The sequence below is a fragment of the Juglans regia genome, chromosome 1, assembly GCF_001411555.2.
Source record: "Juglans regia cultivar Chandler chromosome 1, Walnut 2.0, whole genome shotgun sequence".
NCBI classification, from domain to species: Eukaryota; Viridiplantae; Streptophyta; class Magnoliopsida; order Fagales; family Juglandaceae; genus Juglans; species Juglans regia.
Window position 1 is genome coordinate 38,660,786 of NC_049901.1, and position 24,248 is coordinate 38,685,033.

Below are 24,248 nucleotides of genomic sequence, written 5' to 3' on the forward strand. Positions count from 1 at the left end.
CCTAGAAGACTCATACTTAGTTAAACGTTTCAAGGAGGTTATTAAAAATTAATAATAATTTAAATGTAAATGTACCTACTAAATAATATATGAATGCAACAAATCGGAACGCTCTTATCTTACTCATACTTTCCCTTATACTAAACCAGATTTAAGTAAACACACTCCCCAATAGTTCGTTAAAAATGAGCCTCACCATTATTTTTTTGTCCTACACTCTAGAATTCACATATGATAATCTTAACTTGCCATCAAGACAAAGTTACATTCTTGATTAGAATCTAAACCCGTTATTCGGTCAATTCATACTTTATAGTCTACCAACTTTGAAGCCTAGTTTTCATTCCAGTCTATGTATCGCTCTACAATCTGAATCACAAATTCTCATCTAAAGCCTCAAATGTGACCAAACTAGTTCAAATTCAAAAAATTCAACACCCCAAATTTCATAGAATATATTCTTAAAACCTGTAGATTCTGAAAACTTTAAATATCCACATGATCATCCTTATAGTCCTCAAATTCCTACACTTCCAATCTAAAAGTTACTCCCTAAAACCCACAGATATCCAAATCTCATATGCTTATAGTTTGTGGAACCTCAAACTTGGCTCTGATATCAACAGTAACACCCCAATCCTAGATAGGGTCAGAGAGTTACTACCTTTCACTTAATCGTATATCACAGTACGTATATAAACTTCAATCTCTCAACTACACATAGATCTCACTGTTTTAAATTGACTACTTCAAATAATAACTAGTAACAACACAAAGTCTTAATATAAATGTCAGCCTCTCAACATACCACATCATCAGAGCACAACAATTTTACTAAATAAAGTTCTCCAATAACCATGATATCCTTTTGTACTTAATCCACTATACTCACATAGCCTTATGCATGCTTCTTATTTATGATCTTTAGTTGAAACATCCAAAATATCTAAATATATTGTAGAGATAAGGGGTGAGTTATCAACAACTTAGTAAGTAGAGAATATATACTAGTATGTAAACATGAGCTTTTTCATAGAGTTTAGAATGTAGAACAAAATATCTTAGTTCCAGAATGCAGATCCAAAACATGTTATTAGAATATCAGAGCTACAACTCAAAATGTTTATATTAAAAAATGTCCTTCGGGATAACATAACTGAACATCATTATGTTATCATATCATATCATATCATAACAGAGACCATGTTTAACCGTCGTGGTATGATTGTGCATTCTGCTGAAATCCAAATAGAACATAAATCACCATGATATCAAAGCGATTGCACTAAGAATAAAGACCACTATTATATTCCGTGATAATGCTAGAGATCACTATTATATCTCATGATAGAGCTAGAGGTCATTAATCTATCACATGATAGGGCCAGATGTTGCTATTATCACCCATGACAAGGCCAAATGCCTCTATTATCACTCCTGGTAGGGCCATATATCAGAACAAAATAGAATCAGAATTATCGGATCATGACCAGAAATATAATTATAAATTTATGCCAAGGTTTTCAGATGTTACATTATATCAAAATAGAGTACTAGACAGATTCAGATCATTTCACATATTAAAAAACAGATTCAGATAATCTTCGCATCACATGTATAAATTTTCATAAATTTCATATTTGCTCTTTTTGCATAGTTCAGAAACAGAATGTTAAAAATTTGCTAATGTTTACACCTGTCATGACAAAAACATACTCTTCTCTTTCATACAGATTTCATGAGTGTTGCGGAACAAATAGCTGAGGTTGTTTCAAATTTCTTTTCAAAACTTATCATGCACGTTTTCATAAAATCAACCTCTGCCAATTTTATTTTATATAAAGTCTAGCATAGGAACCCTGCTTACATGAACCTTTTTATTTTCTCTAAAGTTTTTCACAATAGTGCCGAACGAATATTAATTGTCACCTATAAAATAATCACGTAACCTTCGTAAATTTTCAATCAAACACGTATTTCGACACTTAAACGTGAAATGCTAAATTAACCTATTTTCCTAAAATTCTAAAATTCTCGTAATCCTAAAATACCGTCACTTCCAAAATTTATCGATATCCACTTAATATTCGCTTAATCTAATTCCAACTCATTCACAAGTCTATTTAAAAATAAGCCCAATTTGAAATATTTGTTTGAATTTTAAAACTCAAGCCTATCTAAGGGTGTAAATTCAAACCGAAAAATCGGACCGGACCGGACCGAACCGGACCAGTTTTATCGGTTTTGAACCGGTCCGGTCTGGAACCGATTTTTAAAACGTAAAAACCGGCTGGTTCAGGTCCAGTTCCGGTTCCGGGATTTTTTGGACCGGACCGGACCGAACCGGACTGGACCGGTTGATTAAAAAAAATAAAAAATAATATTTTTATATATAATTTTATACAAAATATTTTATATATATTAAATATTAATATATATAAGTTTTATATATAATGTATAATTATAAATTTTTATGTGAAATTTTATATATAACATATATATTCATATATGAAATAATTTCTTATTATAATTTATAAATTATTACATAAAATGTTAATACTAAATCACTAAAAGTTTATAACTAATACTAATAAATAACTTATAACTATACCAATAGTCTAATATTAATACTATTATACAGTCTAATATATTAATAAAAGTATAAAACAGTTTTTTTTAAATCAATTTTTTTTTTTTTTTTATAAACAAATTTTTAATGACAAATTGTGAAATTTACATTTTAAAAAAACCGGAAAACCAAAACTGGACCGGACCGGAAACCGGTAAAACCGGAAGTACCAGTTTAGGGGGGTAACCGGTGCGTAATCGGTTTTGAAAAATACAAAATCGGTACATACCGGTTCGGTCCTAGATTTTATCTAAAACCGGACCGGACCGGACCGGTTATACCCCTAAGCCTATCCCAATGCAATAAGTATTCTGCCAAGGTTTGACTATAAAAGCATTTTAGTAATAATGGAAAAGTTGTATTCATTTTTTTTGTTGGGAAGGATTGAAAACCAAAACAATAAGAGGAAGATAGTGGGCTTATTGGAGGGAACCATCTTGCAATCAAGGCAAAACTCCAAAACTCATCGAGAAAGAAGGAGCAACGACGGAGCTAGGTGCGGTGGACAGTGGTGATCGCGACGGCGGAGCACTAAGAGAGAGAAAGGGAGAGTGTGATGAGAGAGAGAGAGAGAGAGAGAGAGAGAGAGAGTGAGAGTGAGAGTGAGAGTGAGTGAGTGAGCACGACGTGAGGGAGAAGTGAGATTTTATCGAGAGAGAGCGATGGATTGGGGTGGAGTATGGTGTCTGGCGACACTTTCTGTGTAGGTGGCGACATCAGGGTGGGACTGGCGACATGCGGTGGCTCTCCTGAGATGTAGTGGTGGCTGGTTCAAGTTGTGGAATTACTTTGTTTTCAGTGAAGTAGAACAGAGCGCTACCGTTGGTGATTTTCGATGACTGGGCGACAGTGGTGTAGGGCAGCGTATTGGAGGATCTTGACGTTGCATGGTGGTTGAAAGGGAGGAGACTGCGACGTGGTGGCTGAAAACTATTGAATGTGCATGGAGAGTGACTGGTTCATAGGAACCGTGGGAGGAAGAGATATGTTTTGAGGTGGTTTACGGTGGTGAAAGGGTGTTTACATGAGATGGAGGCTGGCAGTTTGGGGAGGCAAAAGAAGCAACATGGTGGTTGCAGTTATTGCATTTGCCGTGGACTAGTTGTGGGGAGGTGGTATTCATGGCTTTGGTTTCTTTTCTCTCAGCTTGTCCAAGTGATGCGGCGGAGGTTCTTGGGTCATGGCAATGTGGGACTGATGGCTTGTGGAGGTGCAACAAGATAGGGATTGTGTAGTTGCTGGTGGCAACAACAAGACTTGGATAGTTTCTATATGCAGAAGAGAAAAACATGTGCATATATATATATATATACATATATATATAGGTAAGGTGATTGGAAAACCCTAGAGAAAAATGAGAAGAAGAAACATGCGTGGGCGTGGAATTGATCCTTGGGTTCTCATGAGCTTAGGCTTTTTGGGCCCATTTCAAAATATTTGGTCTACGTCTTGGATATTGTATGAGTTAATAAATTGGGCCGGTTTGAATAGTTCAAAAATCTCTTTGGTTGTCTGAAAACTTCTGAGTTAAGGGCTTAATAATAATTAATGGGTCTCACCTCAAATTCTAAAATAACCAAACTCGTCCCATATCTAAATAAAAAGATTCCACTTGATCAAATAATTTTAAGCTAATTATAAATCTCAATAAGAATTCATACTTTGCCACAACAATTAATTTTAGGGCTAAAATTATTTGTTACATAGCAAGTGGACTTTTCATATTTATTACTCCAAAAGAAAAATTTTATAGAACTTGCAATTAGTGTAGGCTTGGTGCTGGGCCTGGGCCTGCATGTTGCACCTGGATATCAAATCTGCTCTGGGGATATATATATATATATATATATATATATAGAGAGAGAGAGAGAGAGAGAGAGAGAGAGAGAGAGAGAGAGAGGCTTATAGCTACATAAATTGATATTTAGAATTTTAATCGCCTAACTGATCCAAAATAGTAGTGAATTATCTTCGGCCGATATATTAGCGGTCTTTTCGACAAGATTTTGAGCCCAAGGCTCATTTGTTGGGGGCTATATTTTGATTTGCAGTACTTCTAAAGAAAAAATCAGAACAACAAAATAAAAGTGATTTATTACTTATCATTTTATATTCTACACATTACAGATTTATTTTTAATTTTTTTAATTTTATTTCTATTAAATTAATTAAATTATTTTACTCATCATCCAAATATTATAACATAATTATTAAGAAAAAAAAAAATTGTGGTGTGGGCCGGGATATCAATTAATGATGAGTAGAATATTTTTTGAGAAATATTACTTTTTACATGCCGTAGTGGCAGACATGGTGTCACAGGTCGCACGGCATAAAAATAGTTTTAAAAATTCGAATATATCTTTAAAAAATTTATAAAACATGAAAACGTACAGGAAAAATAAAAGCTGGAAATATTCTAAATAATACCTAAACAAGATCAGGAACCATATTCGTATAAAAAAAAGAATAAATATAGATAGAAGTCATTATTAGAAATATTTATTTTATACACATGATGTGGCATTATGTAGACTACACATCTTCCTAAATGAGTATTGGAAATAATCAACTAGAAGCAGTCACGCAGTGAGTGTAAAATGTACACTGCTATAATGATTTCTCTCTAACATTATTCTAAAAAAAATATAAAAAATATACAAATAAATATAAACAAAACACTAATGTGTACAAAAGAAAAAGCCAAAATAACAAAATTCAAAAGTCAAAAGTCAAAAGTCAAAAAAATAAATAGAAAATAAAAAATAAATAAAAAATAAAAAATAAAAAAGGAAAAAATGCGTGCGATGCCGACATCGAAAATTATTGAATTGATCGAAGCACTTTTCTTTTAACGGGTGAGTGCTGATCAATACCCCCATGATTTTTCTTTTATTGGATCTTCGTTTTATATATTAATTTTGAATTTAGTTTATATTTTTACTTCTAATGTATAAATATGCAATTTATTTATATATTGTATACATATTCTTTATTTATTTATTTATTTTTTATTTTTTGTCTTGTTTAAGCTTTATCTAAAATAAATTTTGATTTTGATTTTTCGACCAATATTAATAATTATTTTAATTTTTTATATATGTGGCATGCCATACGTACGTGGCACCACTTCAAACATTGCTACTTGGCCGCCAGGGCGTATATAAGAAAGAATTAATTAAGTATCATAATTGCATTTTTTATGGCCAGAATTAATATATAAGAAAGAAGTTTTTACGAAAGGAATTATAAATAAATTTTCAAATTAATTAATGTTTAAAATTACTGTCATGCAAATTAATATCTCTTATAAAATTATATGTTTGATCGATCCACCCATCACCAAAACATTGAATAAGACTCTCAATTATTGCATGTTTCCACGATGCCAGGCCACTATAAAGTTACGTGAGATATGAGATTTCTCAATCAAATGAAAAAGGAAATTAAAAGCAATTTCCTAATTCCGTTAAGATACGTCCAAGTTTTAGAGTTTGAGAAAAAAATTAATTAGACATTTATGGCATTATTTATCATTTAATAATAATATAAAATCCAATTAAGAAATGATCGATCGCCTTCCTTGTTGCACTTCAAGCCCACATGCATGCTTGGGTCAAACTTTAATTATATATCTTCGTTTCACACCTGATCTATGATCTCTATCTCTTCTCTGTACCATTGAAAGGTTTGAGAATCTTTGGATTTAGGAAGCGAAATTTGGTGAGCGTCATGAGGATATGGCTGCAGCTTAGTTTTGTTGTTGTAGTACTACTGGTTGTTGTGTTTCAGAGTAGCGAAGCCTATGGCTATGGAGGAATTTCTCATGAAATAGGGAAAAAGATTGATAGAATAAATAAGATGGGTCCATACTTAGGTATTGTGGTGCCAAACTCCTTCGAGATGGACCCTCTTCTCCAGTCTCCCAGCTTTGTGGCTGATGAAAAGTTTCCCTTCTTGGACTTTTCAGGTAAATATTATATATATATATATATATATATATATATATATGGATATATTTCCCTGGTGATGATCATGAAGTTTCTTCTGCATGCAGTACTGTGTTTCACAAGTTCATGATTTAGAACTTTTTTGGTTTTAAAGATGATTGTTCTTATAAATCGATCAGTTTTTATCTTTTTCTGGCCTTTTAATTGCTTGATGATTTTGATGCGGTCGGTCGACACATGCATGCAGGAAGAAGGTTTCGATTTGGAGAGCTGGCAAATGAGAAGGTTATTGTTGTTATGACAGGATTGAGCATGGTATGTACATGTACTGCAGTATCTGTTGTAGCAGCTTCCCTTCCGCTTTTCCTTTGTTTTCACAATATATATATATATATATATATATATATATATATTGTATATATTCATTTGGGGTTTCATTATATATCGACGTACGTGCTGCTTCATGATTGGTTATTCATTTCTTCATGCATCGACTAGCTTAATGCAGGTATAGCCACACAATTACTGCTAATCCTTTTCAAAGTGAAAGGTGTTGTGCACTATGGAATTGCTGGAAATGCAAATCCTAATCTCCAGGTTGGAGATGTTACTGTTCCCCAATATTGGGCTCATACAGGTCTTTGGAACTGGCAGGTACTGAAAAAACATATCATTTCTTCTCTGATCTCTCCATATACAGTTTGCTCATGTGACATGATATAAAGGGAATTATATATGAATATATAAGAACAGTTTTTGAATCTTAATTTCTTCATTTCTTTTTTCCTTCTGCTCTTTAATTTCCATCATCTTTGATTCTTTTCATCATCAATTCTAACAAAAAGCATACAGAATAGAGGACCAAAGAAATAAAATGGTGGATCTTACACATCATAGACACGTCAACAAGTTATATATATAGATAGGCAAAGATGGAATTTTCAATGGATGGTATTGAATTAGAATAAAATATAAAGTATTTTGATCATTTCACATGTTCTGTTGACCGTTGAGCTAGATTATCAAATTTAATATCTCGTGTTTTACAGCAAACAGATACTATATATCTATATATCTATATATCTACACATGGGCATTTGACTTAAAACACCAAGTAGCAGCTTGAAACATGGTCTCAGAAACTTTATCCAACGTACAACTCATTTACCGGCATATTTACACATGGGCATTTGACTTAAAACACCATGCAAGTAGCTTGAAACATGGTCCGAGAAACTTCATCCAACAACTCATTTACCGGCATATTCATAACCTCAAATAGATCTTAGATGCATTTGGAATGGCAAAAGAAGCACATGCATGCATATAACTTAATATTTCATATTATACCTTGATCGTGCACGGATATTGATCAAGAAGAGTAGTAGTACTATTTGGCAGTTTAATCCATCTTTTGACTGTTTGCTGACAGCAGTTACACCTGCAATTACCTACGTTTTTCTAAGAAGTAATGTACCACTCTAAATTAGCTTTTCATCTTCTTTCTTTATGTTTTTTATTTTTTTGTTTTCGTTTGAAATGATGTCAGAGGTATGGATTTGGGCAAAATGATGAGTTAGCCTTGGAATCTAATGGAGATTACACAAGAACTATTGGTTACCTGAGATTTTCTGATTACAACAATGTAACTGATCAAAATGGGAAGCGTGGGGGGAATTTTCTGAACAATGTTTGGCATCAACCAGAAGAGATCTTCCCAGTTTACGGAACTCCAGAAGTCAGACAGCATGCCTTTTGGGTTCCTGTCGACAAGCATTACTTCACAGTTGCAAAGAAACTCAAGGTATATATCCCATTCAATTCGGTCTAATTTTCTAATCATCCGACGAATTGGATGGTCTTTACTCTTTCCTACTGATCTGATGCAGTTAGGACCCACATGATGTGTCTATATCCATCCAAAGTTTTACCATTCAATTTAATTAGGAAATTAATTAGAATTTAAAGTTCAAAACGTCCATAAAGCTCTGACTTATATATCTATATATATATATATATATATTTGTTATCAGAACTTGAAGTTGGGGAGTTGTGTAAACACAACTTGTCTGCCAAGAACACCAGTTGTTGTGAGAGTCAAGAGGGGGATCAGTGCCAATGTTTTTGTGGACAACAGCGCCTACAGATCATTCTTGAATACGAAATTTAATGCCACTTCAATCGACATGGAGAGTGCTGCGATTGCTTTGGTTTGTCTTCAACAGAAGACACCTTTTATTGCAATCAGATCTCTCTCTGATTTGGCTGGTGGGGGCTCAGCTTTGTCCAATGAAGCCAATATCTTCTCCTCATTGGCAGCTCAAAATGCTGTTGATGCCGTTGTTAGGTTCATCACCCTATTGTATTAGTTACTAGTTTTATTATATTCTTGTATGCATCAAATTAAAGGTCTTATTCAAAAACTCCATAATCTTCTATCAATAATTGACCACCAACAAAAAAATATTCTTAACATAAATGTGGGTTTCACTAACAAACTTATTATTAAACAGTCATGGAATACAAAATTCGTGATACTTCCATCTTATTATAAAATTCCATGTCATATAAAAATGAGTACTGTTATAGCCACAAATAGATTATACAAAAACAATTTTACAAACTGGCGTGATTTCATGTGATCAGTTAGATATACTTTACAATAAAAATAACTTTACAATCTGACGAATCATATGAAAACACGTCAATTTGTGTGATTTTTTTTGTGTAATCCGTTTGTGACTAAGGTATTTCTCTATAAAAATTAGAATTTATGTAAGTAATTTTAAATGCATAGCATATATATTGTGATTGAATGAGATGCTATATCATCCATACTCTGGAAGTATCTAATAATATTTGTGATCAATCACGAGATTGAGTGATTATATTATATATATATATATATATATATGTATGTATACTAGTAGTGGTTTAACGTGCAAAGTACGTTTGTCACATTTGCCTAATTGGAAGAAAAAATAAAATTCCTGAAAATAATGTGTTCAAACAGCAAATAAAGTGTGACTCCTTACATGCAGCATATAATTTTGAATAATTAAATTAGTTGTTAGTTCACAATCATCAAAATTGAAAGAGTACATAAGATTGATTAGTAAATAGCCTAATGCATAGGAGCATAAAACCTAATATAAGCAAGCATCTATGAATTTCCATCTTTCTCTACTTTAACAAGAAGAGTTTGTTCTAACCGTAATATCTCCAAACATTTCTTTTGAGTTGATCATCTGAATGTAAAAGATCAATCACGATCACGTGTTAAAGCTTGCATTGAAGTTTCATCTCTACAAATTAACCATATTTGACGGTAGAGTTCAATGCATGCATGTCATGTTACCTCCAACCATGCAAAAGATGCAGTGAGCTTGTATGAAGCAAATCCACCTTCCCATTTTCAAGAATAAGAAAATATACTCAAATTATGGCAAAAGAAGATACTTTCCAAAATTTGATCGTATGAACAAAAATATTATCTCACGATAATAAAAATTCAACCACACTACTCGATGACCTAGGAGCCCTGAAAAAATATAGTATTTTATTCCTATGTTGCTCTCACGTTCTTTCATTATTAAAATAAGCCTCTTACATTTTGGAAGCCCCAAAAATATTATAATTGTAGAAAATCATTTTATCTAAATAGTTTTACTTAATTAAGAATATTATGAGATTTAAATTATATTAAAAACTCTAATTATTTAGATGGTTTTACTTTCTTAAAAATATTTAGTAAAATTCCATCGTTTTTTTAATGATAAAAGATTAGTATTTTATAAATTAAAGTTGATTTTAAATGTATGATATGATATTTATATTTTAATCATCTATTTTAAATTAGTTTATTTTTCAGTATTTTAACCTCCACCATTGGATCAAATCTAAGACTCAAGATGAAGGGTTGGGATTTAAAACTCCAAACCCTAGCTTTTTCCCTCTTCCCTCTCTCTCCTCCCTCCCTCCAGTCGTACGCCCCTCTCCTTCTTGATCTATCTTCTCCTCAACTCCTCCAAAAGCTGCCGTTGTTGCACCACCACCAAGCCCAGTCACTAGCTACCTTCCCCACGCCAATCTCCTCCCCACATACCTCTTTCTCTCTCCCTGCAATAGACCGAAGCCCATAGCCCTCTCTCTTCCTCTCACTTTGATTCCCCTCTAGTATTGTGCTGTCGTGAGTAGCTCCTCCCACGAACTTCGACGGCCACCTCTTCCCCATAACGCAGCTCCTCGATCTGCCTCCCTCTTTCATGAAGCCTTTCTCTATCTCATGGGTTCTTGCCGTCGCACGGCCTAGATCTGCCGCCAACAGCCCACAACGCCACCACCAGCCCTCCACAGCACCTCCCCTGCTCCTCCATGCCCAGCTGAGCTTCTACATCTCCCTTGCTTTGTTGTAACCCACGACTCAACCATTGGAACCCCAGGGCCGCCATGCTCCTCCCCTTATTGCCACCACAGGGTCACCACGAGGATTTATGTGTAGTCTGAAATTCTTCAAAACCAGATGGACAAAAACGTAATGAGACCAAACAAGACAGGGGCATAAATGGAAAAAGTGAGATAAAAAGTGTAAACCTGCATAGAAACATGATTTTCCACTTTTTAAAGAAAAAGAACACAGAGTACTAGATCTCTCTATAACTTCTAAACAGCTTAATAAAACACACACTTCAAACAAATGAACAAGTTTTGTACAATTGCTATGCAGTTAACCCCGATCTCCAAAAGTACTACCTTATATACTCTAAGATATAATATAGCAAATTAAAAACTCGAGAGCCCACCAAAAATGATCAAATACTTTATACCTACTCTACATATATATATATATATATATATATATATAGCATGTTTGTTGGAAAGTGAAAACAAAACATAGAAAAAGATCAGCAAGAGAAAGCACGAACCCCATCACAGAGCTAGGTTTCTTCCTCAACAGCATCGATCATGAACTCCATCGACAAAGCATGAACTCAGCATGCAGCACAAGCCTAGCTTCCAAAGAATATTACTTAATTTGAAGTATCTATATATTCTTTAGACGTACGTACGGTCTCTTGATTGCCTTGTTGTTCATCATGATCATGCATGGGTTGACTAATGTTAAATTTATTTTCTTTTTTCAGATTTAATTTTCTTGGCCTAAACTTCACTTCTTTAACTAACTCCAACTTAAGGAGTTGAAGAGTCTACGTACCGCGTTGAAGGCAACTATATATATATATATATATATATATATATATGTAAATGAAATAAGTAAATAATAAAATTCAAGTTACAAATTAAGCCTTTAAACTTCCAAATTTATTAAAACAAGCACAAGTAGTACTGAGCATGCATCTTAAGCAAGAGAAAAATAGATTTATGAAATGCTTTCACAGCATTTTATTGATATCAGTACTACTGTGAATTTTTTTATATAATATTTAAATACTCAAATCAATAAATATTGTAAACTTCTTAAATTAATACAAAAAATTGAAGAGATTTTTCTTGTCAAATTATGTTGGGTCCCACCCAAGACAAGCCATAAAAAAATAAAAAAAAATTCTGTCGCCGCATGAAGAATATATACAGCCTAATTGATAGACACGCTTTGCTTAAAAAATAGACGACAAGATGATGAAGAAGCGTTACGTGCAATTAACTTTAGGCTACGGCATAGAGCCAATTTGGAAGCAAATGGAAAGGTTTGAATAATATAATACAGAAGCCGGCCAGGGCCAGGACTAGGGCCAGCCCAGGACGGCAATAAGGTCGTCGTTTTTAACCTAATCATCCAAGCCTCTCTGCCGGAATTCCATTTTTGACTCAGAAATTTCAAATCTACAGAAATTTTATCAAAATAATATAATAATAATTTTTTGACCATGTACAATTTATGGATTATAGTTATAATAGGCTTAGTTTTTATTTATTTATTATTGAATAACTTGTCACACTGTCTTTGCTTTAAATTGCAGAAATCATGCCCTGTTTTAATTGCAGAAATTCTTGTATTGTACCCTTCATTTAAAAGAAAAAAAAGGTGATTGGATTAATAAAGACTAGAGAGGCATCCTCAGACCATATCAAATGGCACAAAACAAAAACATGTATATATCCTTTAATTTCACACCCCCCAAACTGACCCGTTTCCCACTTCCCTCCACCACTTCAATCCAAAACTCCAAAACCAACCTCCTCTTTAAACCTTTCCACTCCACACCACCAATAAACTACCATGAGCACCACCTCAACCCAAATTCTCCACCATGCCACCATCTTCATCTCTGAAATCCTCTCCCAATCCGAGCTCCGCCACTTCCTCCTCTCTGCCCTCTGCTGCAAAATCCCACCACGTGACCAAAACACCGTGAGCCTCGCGGCGGAGTCTCTTGAAAACGCAATTTCCACCACCACCCCAGCCATTCGATCCTCCTGTCTCCGCCTCACCGAACAACTCCTCCTCTCCAACCCTGAAAACCCCTTCTCCTTGTTTCTCCTTTCCCTCATCTACAGCCTCTGTGACCAACCCATCAACGCGGCTCTTAGTCTCCTCCATATATTCCAGATCGACCCTTCATTGGCTCGCTCGGAGATTGCACCGGTTCTCTTCGAGGAGCTATTCTTGGTCCATCTTCTCCCCGTTCTCCAATGGTTCAACGAACAAAGATCCGCCATTTTGTCGTCTTCAACCTCGAACTCAGACTACAGCAATGAAGTCTTGTTATTCGATGATGATCAGTCGGTGGTTCTTCCCTGCACAAAAGTGTTGTCGAAGATGAGCGAGGGTCAAGCATTGGAGCTGAAGGAGTTGGAGAGCAACTTCGAGGAGGTTCTTGACGAGAACTGCCGAGTTCTTGTGAAGTACTTTAATAGAGTTTTAGAAAATACAGGTGGCAATAAACCGATAGCTATTCCGCCATTGAAGTTGAAAAACCATGAAAAAGGTGGAAAAATCAAGCACAGGGACGCCGAGAAGATCAAAACCGACGAGCTTGGGATATTAAAAAACGGACGGTATAACGTAATGCTCTGCATTCTATATATCTTGCATTTGTTCCTCAAATAATTTCCTTTTACATGTATTCGTTTGTGTGTGTATATATATATATATATTTTTTTTAAAAAATCACATATATTTTTCATGTTTATATCAATAAAAGGTCTCCTAAATCATTTTTTACCAGAGCCAACTAGGTGTGTAACCGGTCTATTTTGATTGATTTTAGGTATTTTAGAATCGAAGTATTAGTATACAACGGTTTTGAGATTTGAAAAATCGATATTACATCAGTTATATCCCTAAACTTGTATTTTCGATTTTATCGATTCCGACAAGGTTCAATCTAGTTTTTTCGGTTTATTATATATATATAGTATATATAATATACTACATAACAATATAGTGATAATACATTATAGTATATTATAATATTATAATTGTATTATAGACTATAGTTATATTATAGCGTATTATAATATATAGCAATATGGTATTAGTATAACTATTAATACTATAGATAATATATAGTTATGTATATATGATTTTAAAATTTAATGTTATATTAATTAGTAATTTAGCATATAATACAAAATTATTTTATATGTAATTATATATATTATATATAAAAAAATATATATAATATACTACATAACAATATAGTGATAATACATTATAATATATTATAATATTATAATTGTATTATAGACTATAGTTATATTATAGCATATTATTATATATAGCAATATGGTATTAGTATAACTATTAATACTATAGACTATAGTGATAATATATAGTTATGTATATATGATTTTAAAATTTAATGTTATATTAATTAGTAATTTAGCATATAATACAAAATTATTTTATATGTAATTATATATATTATATATAAAAAATATATACAATATAAAAAATCATATAAAAAACTAAATATATATATGAATCAGTCCGGTGTTAGAAAAATAAAAATTGGAATTGATGACCGATTTTGAAAAAAATAAAACCGATATCAGATCGAACCAATTTCTAACCATACCGAATCGATTCGGTCGGATTTATCAGTTCACCAATTTTTTTTGTTTTATCCCTAGAGCCAATTGTTAAACTTTTCATATCGATTTTATATTTTCTCATTTTGAAAATAAAAAGAATACACAACGCTATATACTATTACAAATATCATTTGTGTTTGTGAAAAATGTGGGCACACTTAAAAGTTGTACAATCCATAAAACACCTAGATAAATGATTAGTCAAGAATTATAATAATTTCTAAAAAACTTTTGAATTGAATATTAAAATAATTCTGAAAATTAAAAATATTCAATTGACTATATCAAAGAAAACAAAAATCACGTGGAAGGGCGACCTTTTGGTAATTTTATTTCATAAAGAAAATGATGAAGACTTGATTGGGTCCAGCAGCTAGCACCGTAATTGTACTTTTTTGACCAGTGGGTCAAGCCTTGGGTGTCAAAATAGGAAAACTAGTTTTTGTAAATTCCGAAAATGTTCGAGGAAAGTTGGTTCGTTTGACTTTTAAGTAACCATTTTCATAATTATATTGACATACCATGAATTGCATAGAAGTTAAGGACATAATTATCAGAGGTGATCTCCTTTTCCTTGTATCCAGAAGACAGAAGTCATCATCTTACAGTTAGCCGTGGCCAATTTATGATTGGTTTTTTGTTCTTGTTTCGCTTTATCTCTCTCTCTCTCTCTCTCTCTCTCTCTCTATATATATATATATGGTTTCAGTGTCAGCAAGAGATTCTTTGAATCTAGCATTGAAACTTTTGGTCTGGTCGTGTTGCTCAATGTTTTTTCCTCCGAATACTGCAGCCAATATGGGCGGAAGGAGAGAGGTCAGACGAATTCTACAGCAGCAGTAGCGCCAGCAAAAGCAAATCTCCACCATCTTATCCTCAAAGAGTTTCACCCGAGATTCTCACAAACCGGAAATCCTTTAGGAGCTTGAAAGCATCGCCAAGTCCGAGTTTGGATTCTGAACTTGAGTCTTCATTGGACGATATTTCGGCCTCTTCTTCTTCTTCTTCTTCTTCTTCATCTTCTACGGAATCTGAAGCCGAAACCGAGGTGATTGATATTAACAAAGATGATATCTCCACTATGGTCTGATTTACCTATGCAGATACCTAGTTCTAAATGTTCTAGCCCTGTCCTGTAGGAAAATAACAAAAAGATGGCTTTGTTTGAGCCTAGACAGAAACAAATCAAAAAACAAAAGTGGCCCATTTCTGCGGAATCCAGTTGGTATGAGAAAATGAATATTACCCGTCATTATTGCATATTTTAATCAAAATTGTCCTTATATTTGGATTATGTCTGCTTTTCAGTCGCGTCCCTGACAGACTCATGGCAGATTTTGATAACCTTCCTGGTGGTGGAAAGCATACACCTCCCAAGGACTTTGTCTGCCCCATTACTAGCAATCTCTTTGATGATCCGGTGACCCTCGAAACGGGTCAGACATATGAGCGTAGAGCTATCCAGGAATGGCTTGAGAGAGGGAACTCTACGTGCCCAATAACCCGCCAGAAGCTGCAAATTAACAAGTTGCCTAAAACAAACTATGTTCTCAAAAGGCTTATCGCAAGCTGGCAAGAACAGAACATCTGTTCTGTTCCAAACCAGTCTGAGAATCCACAGCCTGAGTCTGAGCCGAACATGAAATCAGTAATGCCCTCATCTTCTCCCAATAGTGTCATAAGCCAAGCTACCATTGATGGAACAATGAGTGAGTTGCGACTTGCTATTACCAATCTTTGTATGTCTGAAGTCCTGAAGGAGTCTGAAATGGCTGTCCTCCAAATCGAGCGGTTCTGGCAGGAAGCGAATATGGATGTGGATATCCATTCTATGCTTTCAAGGCCAGCAGTTGTTAATGGGTTTGTGGAGATCCTTTTCAATTCAGTCGATCCTAGGGTGTTGAAAGCTACTATTTTTCTCCTCTGTGAGATGGGGTCCAAAGACAAAGATGTGATCCAGACACTTACCCGAGTTGACACTGATGTGGAATGTATTGTTGCTCTCTTCAAGAAGGGATTGATGGAGGCTGTTGTGTTGATATATCTGTTAAGGCCTTCAACAGCTAGTCTAGTAGAGATGGACATGGTCGACTCCCTCCTAAAAGTTATTAAGAAACAAGAGGGGGATTCGCTTCAAATGTGTTTGAAGCCGAAAACAGCTGCTGTGCTTTTATTGGGACAGATGCTTGGAAGCGGGGAGGAAAGTATTGGATCATCAATGGCCAACACTCTGATTTCTGAGAAAATGATAGAAAATATTGTTTGCAGTCTGGGAGCTGACTGGGCAGAAGAGAGAATTGCTGCGGTTGGGATCTTATTGAGATGCATGGAAGAGGATGGGAAGTGCAGGAACACAATTGCTGATAAAGCTGATTTAGCTCCGATTATGGACAGCTTCACGGGTGCAAGTGATGCAGAGCGGTTTGAGATAGTTCGATTTCTCTCCGAGTTAGTTAAGTTAAACAGGTGATTTTCTCTCTATTAATGTTAATCTTTAAGTTTCTTCCTCATAAATCCAGGCCTACGACGGTAAATCAGTGATTGATTTTTAATTTGGTTTCTCAGGAGGACTTTGAACGAGCAAGTTCTCCACATCATGAAGGAAGAAGGTGCTTTCAATACAATGCACACCCTCCTCGTTTATTTACAGACTGCTCTCCAAGACCAGTGCCCTATTGTGGCTGGTCTCCTTCTCCAACTTGATCTACTGGTTGGGATCCATCTCTCTCACTCTGCTACTGAATTATAAGAATTTGGAAACCTCCATATATTTGTCAAATTAGAATGAATGTTGATATCACAGAATATCACTCAACGGTGGCCGGAATGCTTAACTAACTGTCTAGGTAGTAAGTTAATGACAAGTATCTTTATTTGTAGGTGGAACCAAGAAAGATGAGTATATATCGGGAAGAAGCAATGGACACTCTCATTTCATGCCTCAGAAATTCAGAATTTCCAACTGCCCAATTAGCAGCAGCAGAGACAATTATGTCATTACAGGGGAGGTTCACTTCCTCTGGTAAACCCCTTACCCGTGCTTTACTTCTTAAACGTGCTGGTCTTGGCAAAAGTTATCAAAGTCTCATGCGAATGGAGCAGCTCAGAAATATTCCTGGAGAATCTGAAGAAACTACGGTGAGCTTCTTTGAACGTCTCTCTCTCTCTCTCTCTCTCTCTCTCTCTCTCTCTCTCTCTGTGTCTGTGTGCTGGTTATGTGATTTATTTCTAACTAATCTCATCTCTTAACAAATTTTCAGCCACAGGAAGAGGAGAAGGCAGCTGATGATTGGGAAAGAAAAATGGCATTTGTTTTGGTAAGCCATGAGTTTGGTCTACTGTTTGAGGCTTTGGCGGAATGTATAAAGAGCAGATATGCCTCGTTATGTTCAGCATGCTTTGTCTCAGCAACATGGCTAATACAAATGCTAAATGTTCTTCCGGACACGGGCATACAAGGAGCAGCCCGTGTCTGTTTGCTCAAGCGCTTTGTATCAATATTCAAATCTGCAAAGGACGTTGAAGACAAAGCCCTTTCATTGCTTGCTCTAAGCGTATTCATCCATGAACCTGGTACGTACCAATATTGAAAACAAGAAATGCTTTTTTATGTATCAGAAGTTTTTGTGCAACTCTTACAGTAGTTGTCAACTCATGTGATCCACATACAGTACATGCTTAGAAAGCTTGTTTTTAAAGATGGAACATACATGTGTTCTTTATCACCCAGAAGCACTGTTGCCATGTGCGGAAATTATTTGCTAAGATTATTGCAAAAACAAATCGGAAATCTGTTCTCAAAACCAAACATTGTGCTATTCTGAATAAACATATGTTGTCTTAGTGAATAACAGGAGATGGATCCAGTGTAAATGCCTCCTATGATGGAGAATGTTGAAATATTTATAAGACTTCAGATGTCATCTAAGTGATCTTTATAACATAAACATTGCACTTTTTGGGACCTAACTATAATTAAATATGTAAACATCCTTGAAATGTGAATTTCAGAGGGGCTGTGCGACCTAACGTCCTCCATGAAGGAAATTATGAAAGGTCTGAGAGAACTTAAAAAGTTGTCACCCTTGGCATCTCAAATGTTGAAAGTTTTCTGCAAAGGAAGTGGCTCTTGTTCTGTAAGTTTGTTCTGTTTTCCTTGTGTCTATTCCAGCAAGAAGGACTACCTTAACAAGGATGTCTATTTATGTTTGGCAGCAGGACTTCTGGAATCATAAAGAATTAGTTCAAGTAGACTGCAGCGAGAATGGAGAAGTTCTGTCAATAGCATGCTTCAAAGACAAGATATTTTCTGGCCATTCAGATGGAACTATAAAGGTAATGGTCCCTACAAGTTTGGTCAGGACGGTTTTTGTTAATTTATTTATGGAGAAATGTACACACCCATATGTTCAAGCTGTACAGCCTATGAAAATAAAAGAACAAAAGAGTTCTCAATGAAGAGTTTGAGAATAAACAAGCTATGATTGCTTGTCCATTTCTTATTTATCATCCTTCCTAAATTGCATTGTGTAGTGTTCTATGAAATTTGAATTTGATGGCATTCTATTCTGAAACTCTGAAGGTCTGGACTGGTAGAGGTAGCATTCTTCATCCTATCCAAGAGGTTCGAGAGCACACCAAAGCAGTTACGGCTTTAGCAATTTTGCAGCCTGGAGAGAGACTATACAGTGGTTCACTAGATAGAACAACAAGGGTATGCATTTATAAGTCTTCTATCTTAATTATTCAACTTCGACCTGAAGGTTTTATTATTTGATATGAGCAGGTTTGGTCTGTTGACAATGAAGCAATGCATTGTGTGCAAGTACATGATATGAAGGATCAGGTTCATAAACTAGTTGTTGCCAATAGCATTTCATGCTACGTTCCACAGGGAGCTGGTGTCAAGGTACCTACCATATAAGGCATCCATTGAAATTTGGTGCTAGGGATTCTAATTTCTCATTGCCATTTCATAAAACTGCATGAAAGAAAGCACCCTCACTGCTCTGTTTACTTTATTTGTTTGTTTTGGCCAAGTACATTTACAAGTTTATTATAGAGCTAGTGCTATATCTACTTTAACTGGAACTTTCGTTGAAGTCAGTGGAAAGTGTTGATTCCAAGTACTGTTAAGCCAGGCTATGCATTTTGATGTTTGCATTCTCAGCTTATATCTTCAAAATGTAATTGGAAACGTGACTTTCTATTCTTTCTGTAGATTCACTCATGGAATGGAGGATCCAAGTCTTTAAATACAAGTAAATCTGTCAAGTGCTTGGTGCTTGTACGCGGAACACTATATTGTGGATGCCATGACAATAGCATCCAGGTACATGGCGTTCTTCCATGTGGTGCTGCTATCTGCATCAAGCTAGCAATAGTTTATTTTCCAGTATTTGTTCTGATTATTGAATTTTCATGGTCTTTAGGAAATTGATTTGGCAACAGAAACACTCAGTACCATTCAGAGTGGTTCAAGAAAACTATTAGGAAAGGCAAATTCTGTCAACGCACTTCAAGTTCACAATGGACTGATATATTCGGCTAGCTCTCCCTTAGATGGAGCAGCTGTGAAGGTATCTTGCAGAAAATATGATCTAATCCAGCTTTTATTATCACATTTCCTTCCCTTAAACCGTTCATCGCATTAGTTAGTTATTGTTCCACAGTTGAAAAAAGAAAAAAAAGAAAAACCAAAACATTCATTCCGAGAGCTGGAAAGAGCATAAGTTGTTTAACTTTTTAAGTTTTTTGACCCATGTTTTAGGTTCACTTTTTCTTTACTTTTGTTCATTGTGTCAGCAATAACAAGAAGCATCGTGTGCTGTAGTTCTTGAAATGTTTTTCCTAGTTACATCCAAATGTTCATTGAAACATCAGATTTGAACTTAGTTTCAAGAATAAATTCAATTGGGGGGTAATTTTTCAGTTCTTAATGTTGATATATTTAATTATCTATTTGTAAAGATATGGAATGCTTCAAATCATAGTATGGTCGGATCGTTGCCAACGGTGTTAGATGTGCGGTCTATGGCCATAAGCTCGGAGTTAATCTATCTAGGATGCAAGGGAGGAATCGTCGAAATATGGGGTAGGGAGAAGAACAACAGAGTGGAAACGCTACAGAGTAGCAAAAATGGCAAGGTGAATTGCATGACACTTGATGGTAATGAAGAAGTTTTGGTAATTGGAACAGCAGATGGCCAGATTCAGGTAAACAATCTGTTTCCTTCAGTCTCTAAATAAAGAAATAAGTTTTCTTTTTTAACCATTACCACCGGCTTGCAAACAAACAAAGTGTTCTGATCTTTATATAGTATAATAGAAAGAGATGTAAACAAGAAATAGAGTAATTTCATGTTTGTTGCCTTTTAATGTTGAGTATCAAAGCCTCTCTGTTTGTTTGCAGGCATGGGGACTCAGCTAGAAATTATATGAGGAGCTATATATGAACTTTGGAGAACAGTTTAGGCTAAAATAATGACTGAATTAAGCTAAAAACAACTTGTATTCTTTGCACCTTCTAATTAATATATAGTACATAATAAATATCAAAAGCTAGCTTTGGTAATTTCAATATTTGTTGCCTTTGAGATTTATTCCTGAAAATGTATATAGCTCGAACGAAATAGTGGAATATTTTTCAGATGCAGTCCCTTCAATTGTAAGATCTGTCTGTCTGCAGCACTGTACAGAAACCGACCTTTATGCATTTACATGACATTTTGGAAAATTAAGAAGTGAGAAGATCGAGTATTTGCATTTATCTATTAATCCCAAGTGGCAAGGATCCTGTCATGCACCAGACATGATATATGTTTCTGAGACATTAGACTGTTTGGAACCACAAACATGCAATTTATGATGCGCGCCAAAAGTATGTGGATCAAATCTCCCTAAATGCATGACTTTCCACATGAACAAGAAAGATCAGAGGTTTTTATAGTTTTGTTGGGTCCAAGGAGCACCAAAAGTAAATAACCAAGCCATAACAGCATCGCTCTGCTACTAATTGAGAAGCTATTACACTGCAAAAGAATCCCTTTCAAGCCAGCCTCTTTTTTTTTTTTTTTTAAAAAAAATCCTTTATTTTGTTCAATTTTTTGGTTTTAGTTATTATTTTATTTTTTAATTTTCCTAATTTTGCTTAAGTTTTATTTTTTAATTTCAGATATTCCAAAAGTTTCTATGGGTAAAGTCAATGAGTCATTTTTTTTTCTTTTCTATACCAATTAAAGTTTAGAACTAATGATCGGGTGCTAGTTTTTGTGGAGGAAACTATTGTAAATGTAAATTTCATTTTAGTCTAAGTTGTATTGTCTGATGATTGTTGCAAGAAGTAGAGACCAGCTGATTTTCTATCCTTCCCAATCATCTTCCATGGGGTAACTGTATATAGCAAATCTCAGGCATAAAAATAAAACAACAATTTTGATCAGATGTAAACTTAGTTATTGAAAGAAGATTATATGCAAAACTAGGAACACATAAAACATCTTTCAAAACTAAGCATTCTGATAAATGGACTGTACCAAGATGTGTTACTGTAACATTTTCTTCATTTGACAATTTAACAAATGTATTAAGAACTTGTGTGATTGTGGTAAAAAGGTTAATAGAATGGATAATGTGGTCTGTAGCACCTGTATCTATGATCCAAGTGCTAGAAGCAGATGTTAAATTCTCAATTTTCATAGATGAAAAAGTTGTATGGCAAATTGTATTACCTGAAAAAGAAGGCAAAGGATTTGATGTGGATAGGATATTAGCTGCCTGATGACTGGTTTTGGATTGTTCAGTTGATTGTGGTCGAATTAATGTCAATAGTTGCTGATACTCCTTTTGAGAGAAATACATACAATGCTGATCAAAGGGTGTACTCGAGTGTTAAGTCATAACTTGGTTTGCTGATGAAACTTTTCCCTTTTGTTTGAAACTTGGAAGGTATCCATGTAACTTGTAACACTTGTCTACTGTGTGATTGGTCATCCCACAGTGAGTACACAACACTTTTTCTCTTATGTACTGTTGTTTTCTAGTGTTATTCTTTGGAACTTCAATTCTTTTGTTCATGAAGGCTACATTAGGTTGAAAACCTACTCTTCCCATAGAACCAACCTCCCTTTGTTTCTCTTCTTAAATCACCAAAGAAAAAGCTTTGGTAATTGATGGTAAGGGTTCTATCAACAAAATCTGACCCCTAAAATGAGCAAATTCCTCATTCAACCCCATAAGAAACATGATTACATGTTGGCGTTGATGATATTCAAGAAATATACGAGTAGCACCACAACTACAATTTTTATATGCTCGACATGTACAACTAGGTATTTGATTGTAATTCATAAGCTGATCCTACAAACACTTGAATTTTCGATAATAGACACTCACCGAGGTTTGATCTTGAGTTAAAGAAGACCTCTTTTTGTAACTGAAAAATCTGTTGTCCATTGCCTTGAGAGAACTGATGCTTCAACTCATCCCACATATCCTTAGCAGTTTTCGCATAGACAATGGTTTAGTCATTGAGCCCATAATGGGATGGTCCATTTTAATAGACACATATGGAGGTCCCTACTCTCACCCCACTTTAAAAATAGAATTAGCCCATTGAGTTCTATTTAGGGGTTTTTTGCTCTTTCTCTTCTCTCTCTTAGGGCAAGAACCAAAAATCAAACAAAGAGGGATAGAGAGCAGTTCTCTCCATAGCTGGAAAACTTCATCTTTGGCAGGAATCCTAAATCTCTATGGAAAATCCATTACAAGTTATTTGATGTATGAATTCTCAATTTTATTGAATACATGCTTTGATTAAGAGAAGAAATTATCACATGATCTTGTGAATCTAACATCATGGCCGTAAACTACTTGGTTGATATAATGTGGACAAATTTGTAAATTACGTACATTAATGGTGTATATAATAAATTGTGTATAATACGTTGCTTATTTCAAGTCATGTTTGGATTATTTTGAGGCAGTGTTCAAGTTATTTGTTAATGGTATGTTGAGTTGAAAGAGTTTCAATACTAGCTATTGTACTTGGATATGTTGGTGGGATATAACAGCGACAGAAACAGATCATATTTATTCTAGTTCATGTCATAATTGGTGATAAGAAACATTTTAAAAAGGGTTGAGTTGGTCACAAAATATATATGATCTGATGATAGTCGGGAAATATGTTCGTGAGTTGCTTATTTCCGAGGAAATATGTTCGTGAGAAAGCTAAGTTATTCTCCAAACCTGATGATAGTCGGGAAATACTAATTACCACCAAATTAGATTTCCATGACAAAAATTATTTTGCCACAATTTTATGCCAATTGAGAAAAGTGCAATTCAGTTTTGTCAAGAAAAACTTCACGGGAAATTCGTATTTCCAATCATGTAAGTGCGCAAGAGATGGTACTATTTCCAATCTCATAAGTTCAAAACAAATGATCTTTTCCGACTAGTGTCGATCTTGGAAAGAGTATTTTCCACCACAATTCATCATGTCAAAAACTATCTATTGTCACGATCGAAGAGACCTATGGCAAAAGAAATTTTGCTAGCTACTAGCTTATCGGTCGATAAAGGTATTATTTCTCACCATAAAGATAGGT

At 34.7% G+C, this 24,248-nt stretch overlaps 2 protein-coding genes across 2 annotated transcripts; both read left to right on the plus strand.

Moving 5' to 3' along the window:
- The first annotated feature begins 6,240 nt into the window (after positions 1-6,240).
- Positions 6,241-9,023, plus strand: LOC108986564 (bark storage protein A-like). The gene is made up of 5 exons (XM_018959217.2): positions 6,241-6,599; positions 6,827-6,894; positions 7,078-7,233; positions 8,129-8,383; positions 8,613-9,023. The coding sequence occupies exons 1-5, from the start codon at positions 6,362-6,364 to the stop codon at positions 8,946-8,948; spliced, it is 1,053 nt and encodes a 350-aa protein (XP_018814762.1). The 5' UTR covers positions 6,241-6,361; the 3' UTR covers positions 8,949-9,023.
- A 3,797-nt stretch (positions 9,024-12,820) lies between these two features.
- Positions 12,821-21,332, plus strand: LOC108986461 (putative E3 ubiquitin-protein ligase LIN-1). Its single transcript, XM_035691298.1, has 15 exons — positions 12,821-13,606; positions 15,431-15,685; positions 15,777-15,862; positions 15,946-17,103; positions 17,203-17,347; positions 17,518-17,775; positions 17,898-18,210; positions 18,649-18,773; positions 18,853-18,972; positions 19,220-19,351; positions 19,424-19,546; positions 19,859-19,969; positions 20,070-20,216; positions 20,608-20,853; positions 21,050-21,332. The coding sequence occupies exons 1-15, from the start codon at positions 12,821-12,823 to the stop codon at positions 21,065-21,067; spliced, it is 4,023 nt and encodes a 1,340-aa protein (XP_035547191.1). The 3' UTR covers positions 21,068-21,332.
- The last annotated feature ends 2,916 nt before the right edge of the window (positions 21,333-24,248 follow it).

Coding starts and splice junctions, on each gene's coding strand:
- LOC108986461 (XM_035691298.1), top strand. CDS start 12,821: ATGAGCACCACCTCAACCCAAATTCTCCACCATGCCACCATCTTCATC. Junction 17,776..17,897: donor GAGAATCTGAAGAAACTACG/GTGAGCTTCTTT, acceptor ACAAATTTTCAG/CCACAGGAAGAGGAGAAGGC. Junction 19,547..19,858: donor CACAGGGAGCTGGTGTCAAG/GTACCTACCATA, acceptor TTCTTTCTGTAG/ATTCACTCATGGAATGGAGG.
- LOC108986564 (XM_018959217.2), top strand. CDS start 6,362: ATGAGGATATGGCTGCAGCTTAGTTTTGTTGTTGTAGTACTACTGGTT. Junction 6,895..7,077: donor TTATGACAGGATTGAGCATG/GTATGTACATGT, acceptor TGCATCGACTAG/CTTAATGCAGGTATAGCCAC. Junction 7,234..8,128: donor CAGGTCTTTGGAACTGGCAG/GTACTGAAAAAA, acceptor AAATGATGTCAG/AGGTATGGATTTGGGCAAAA.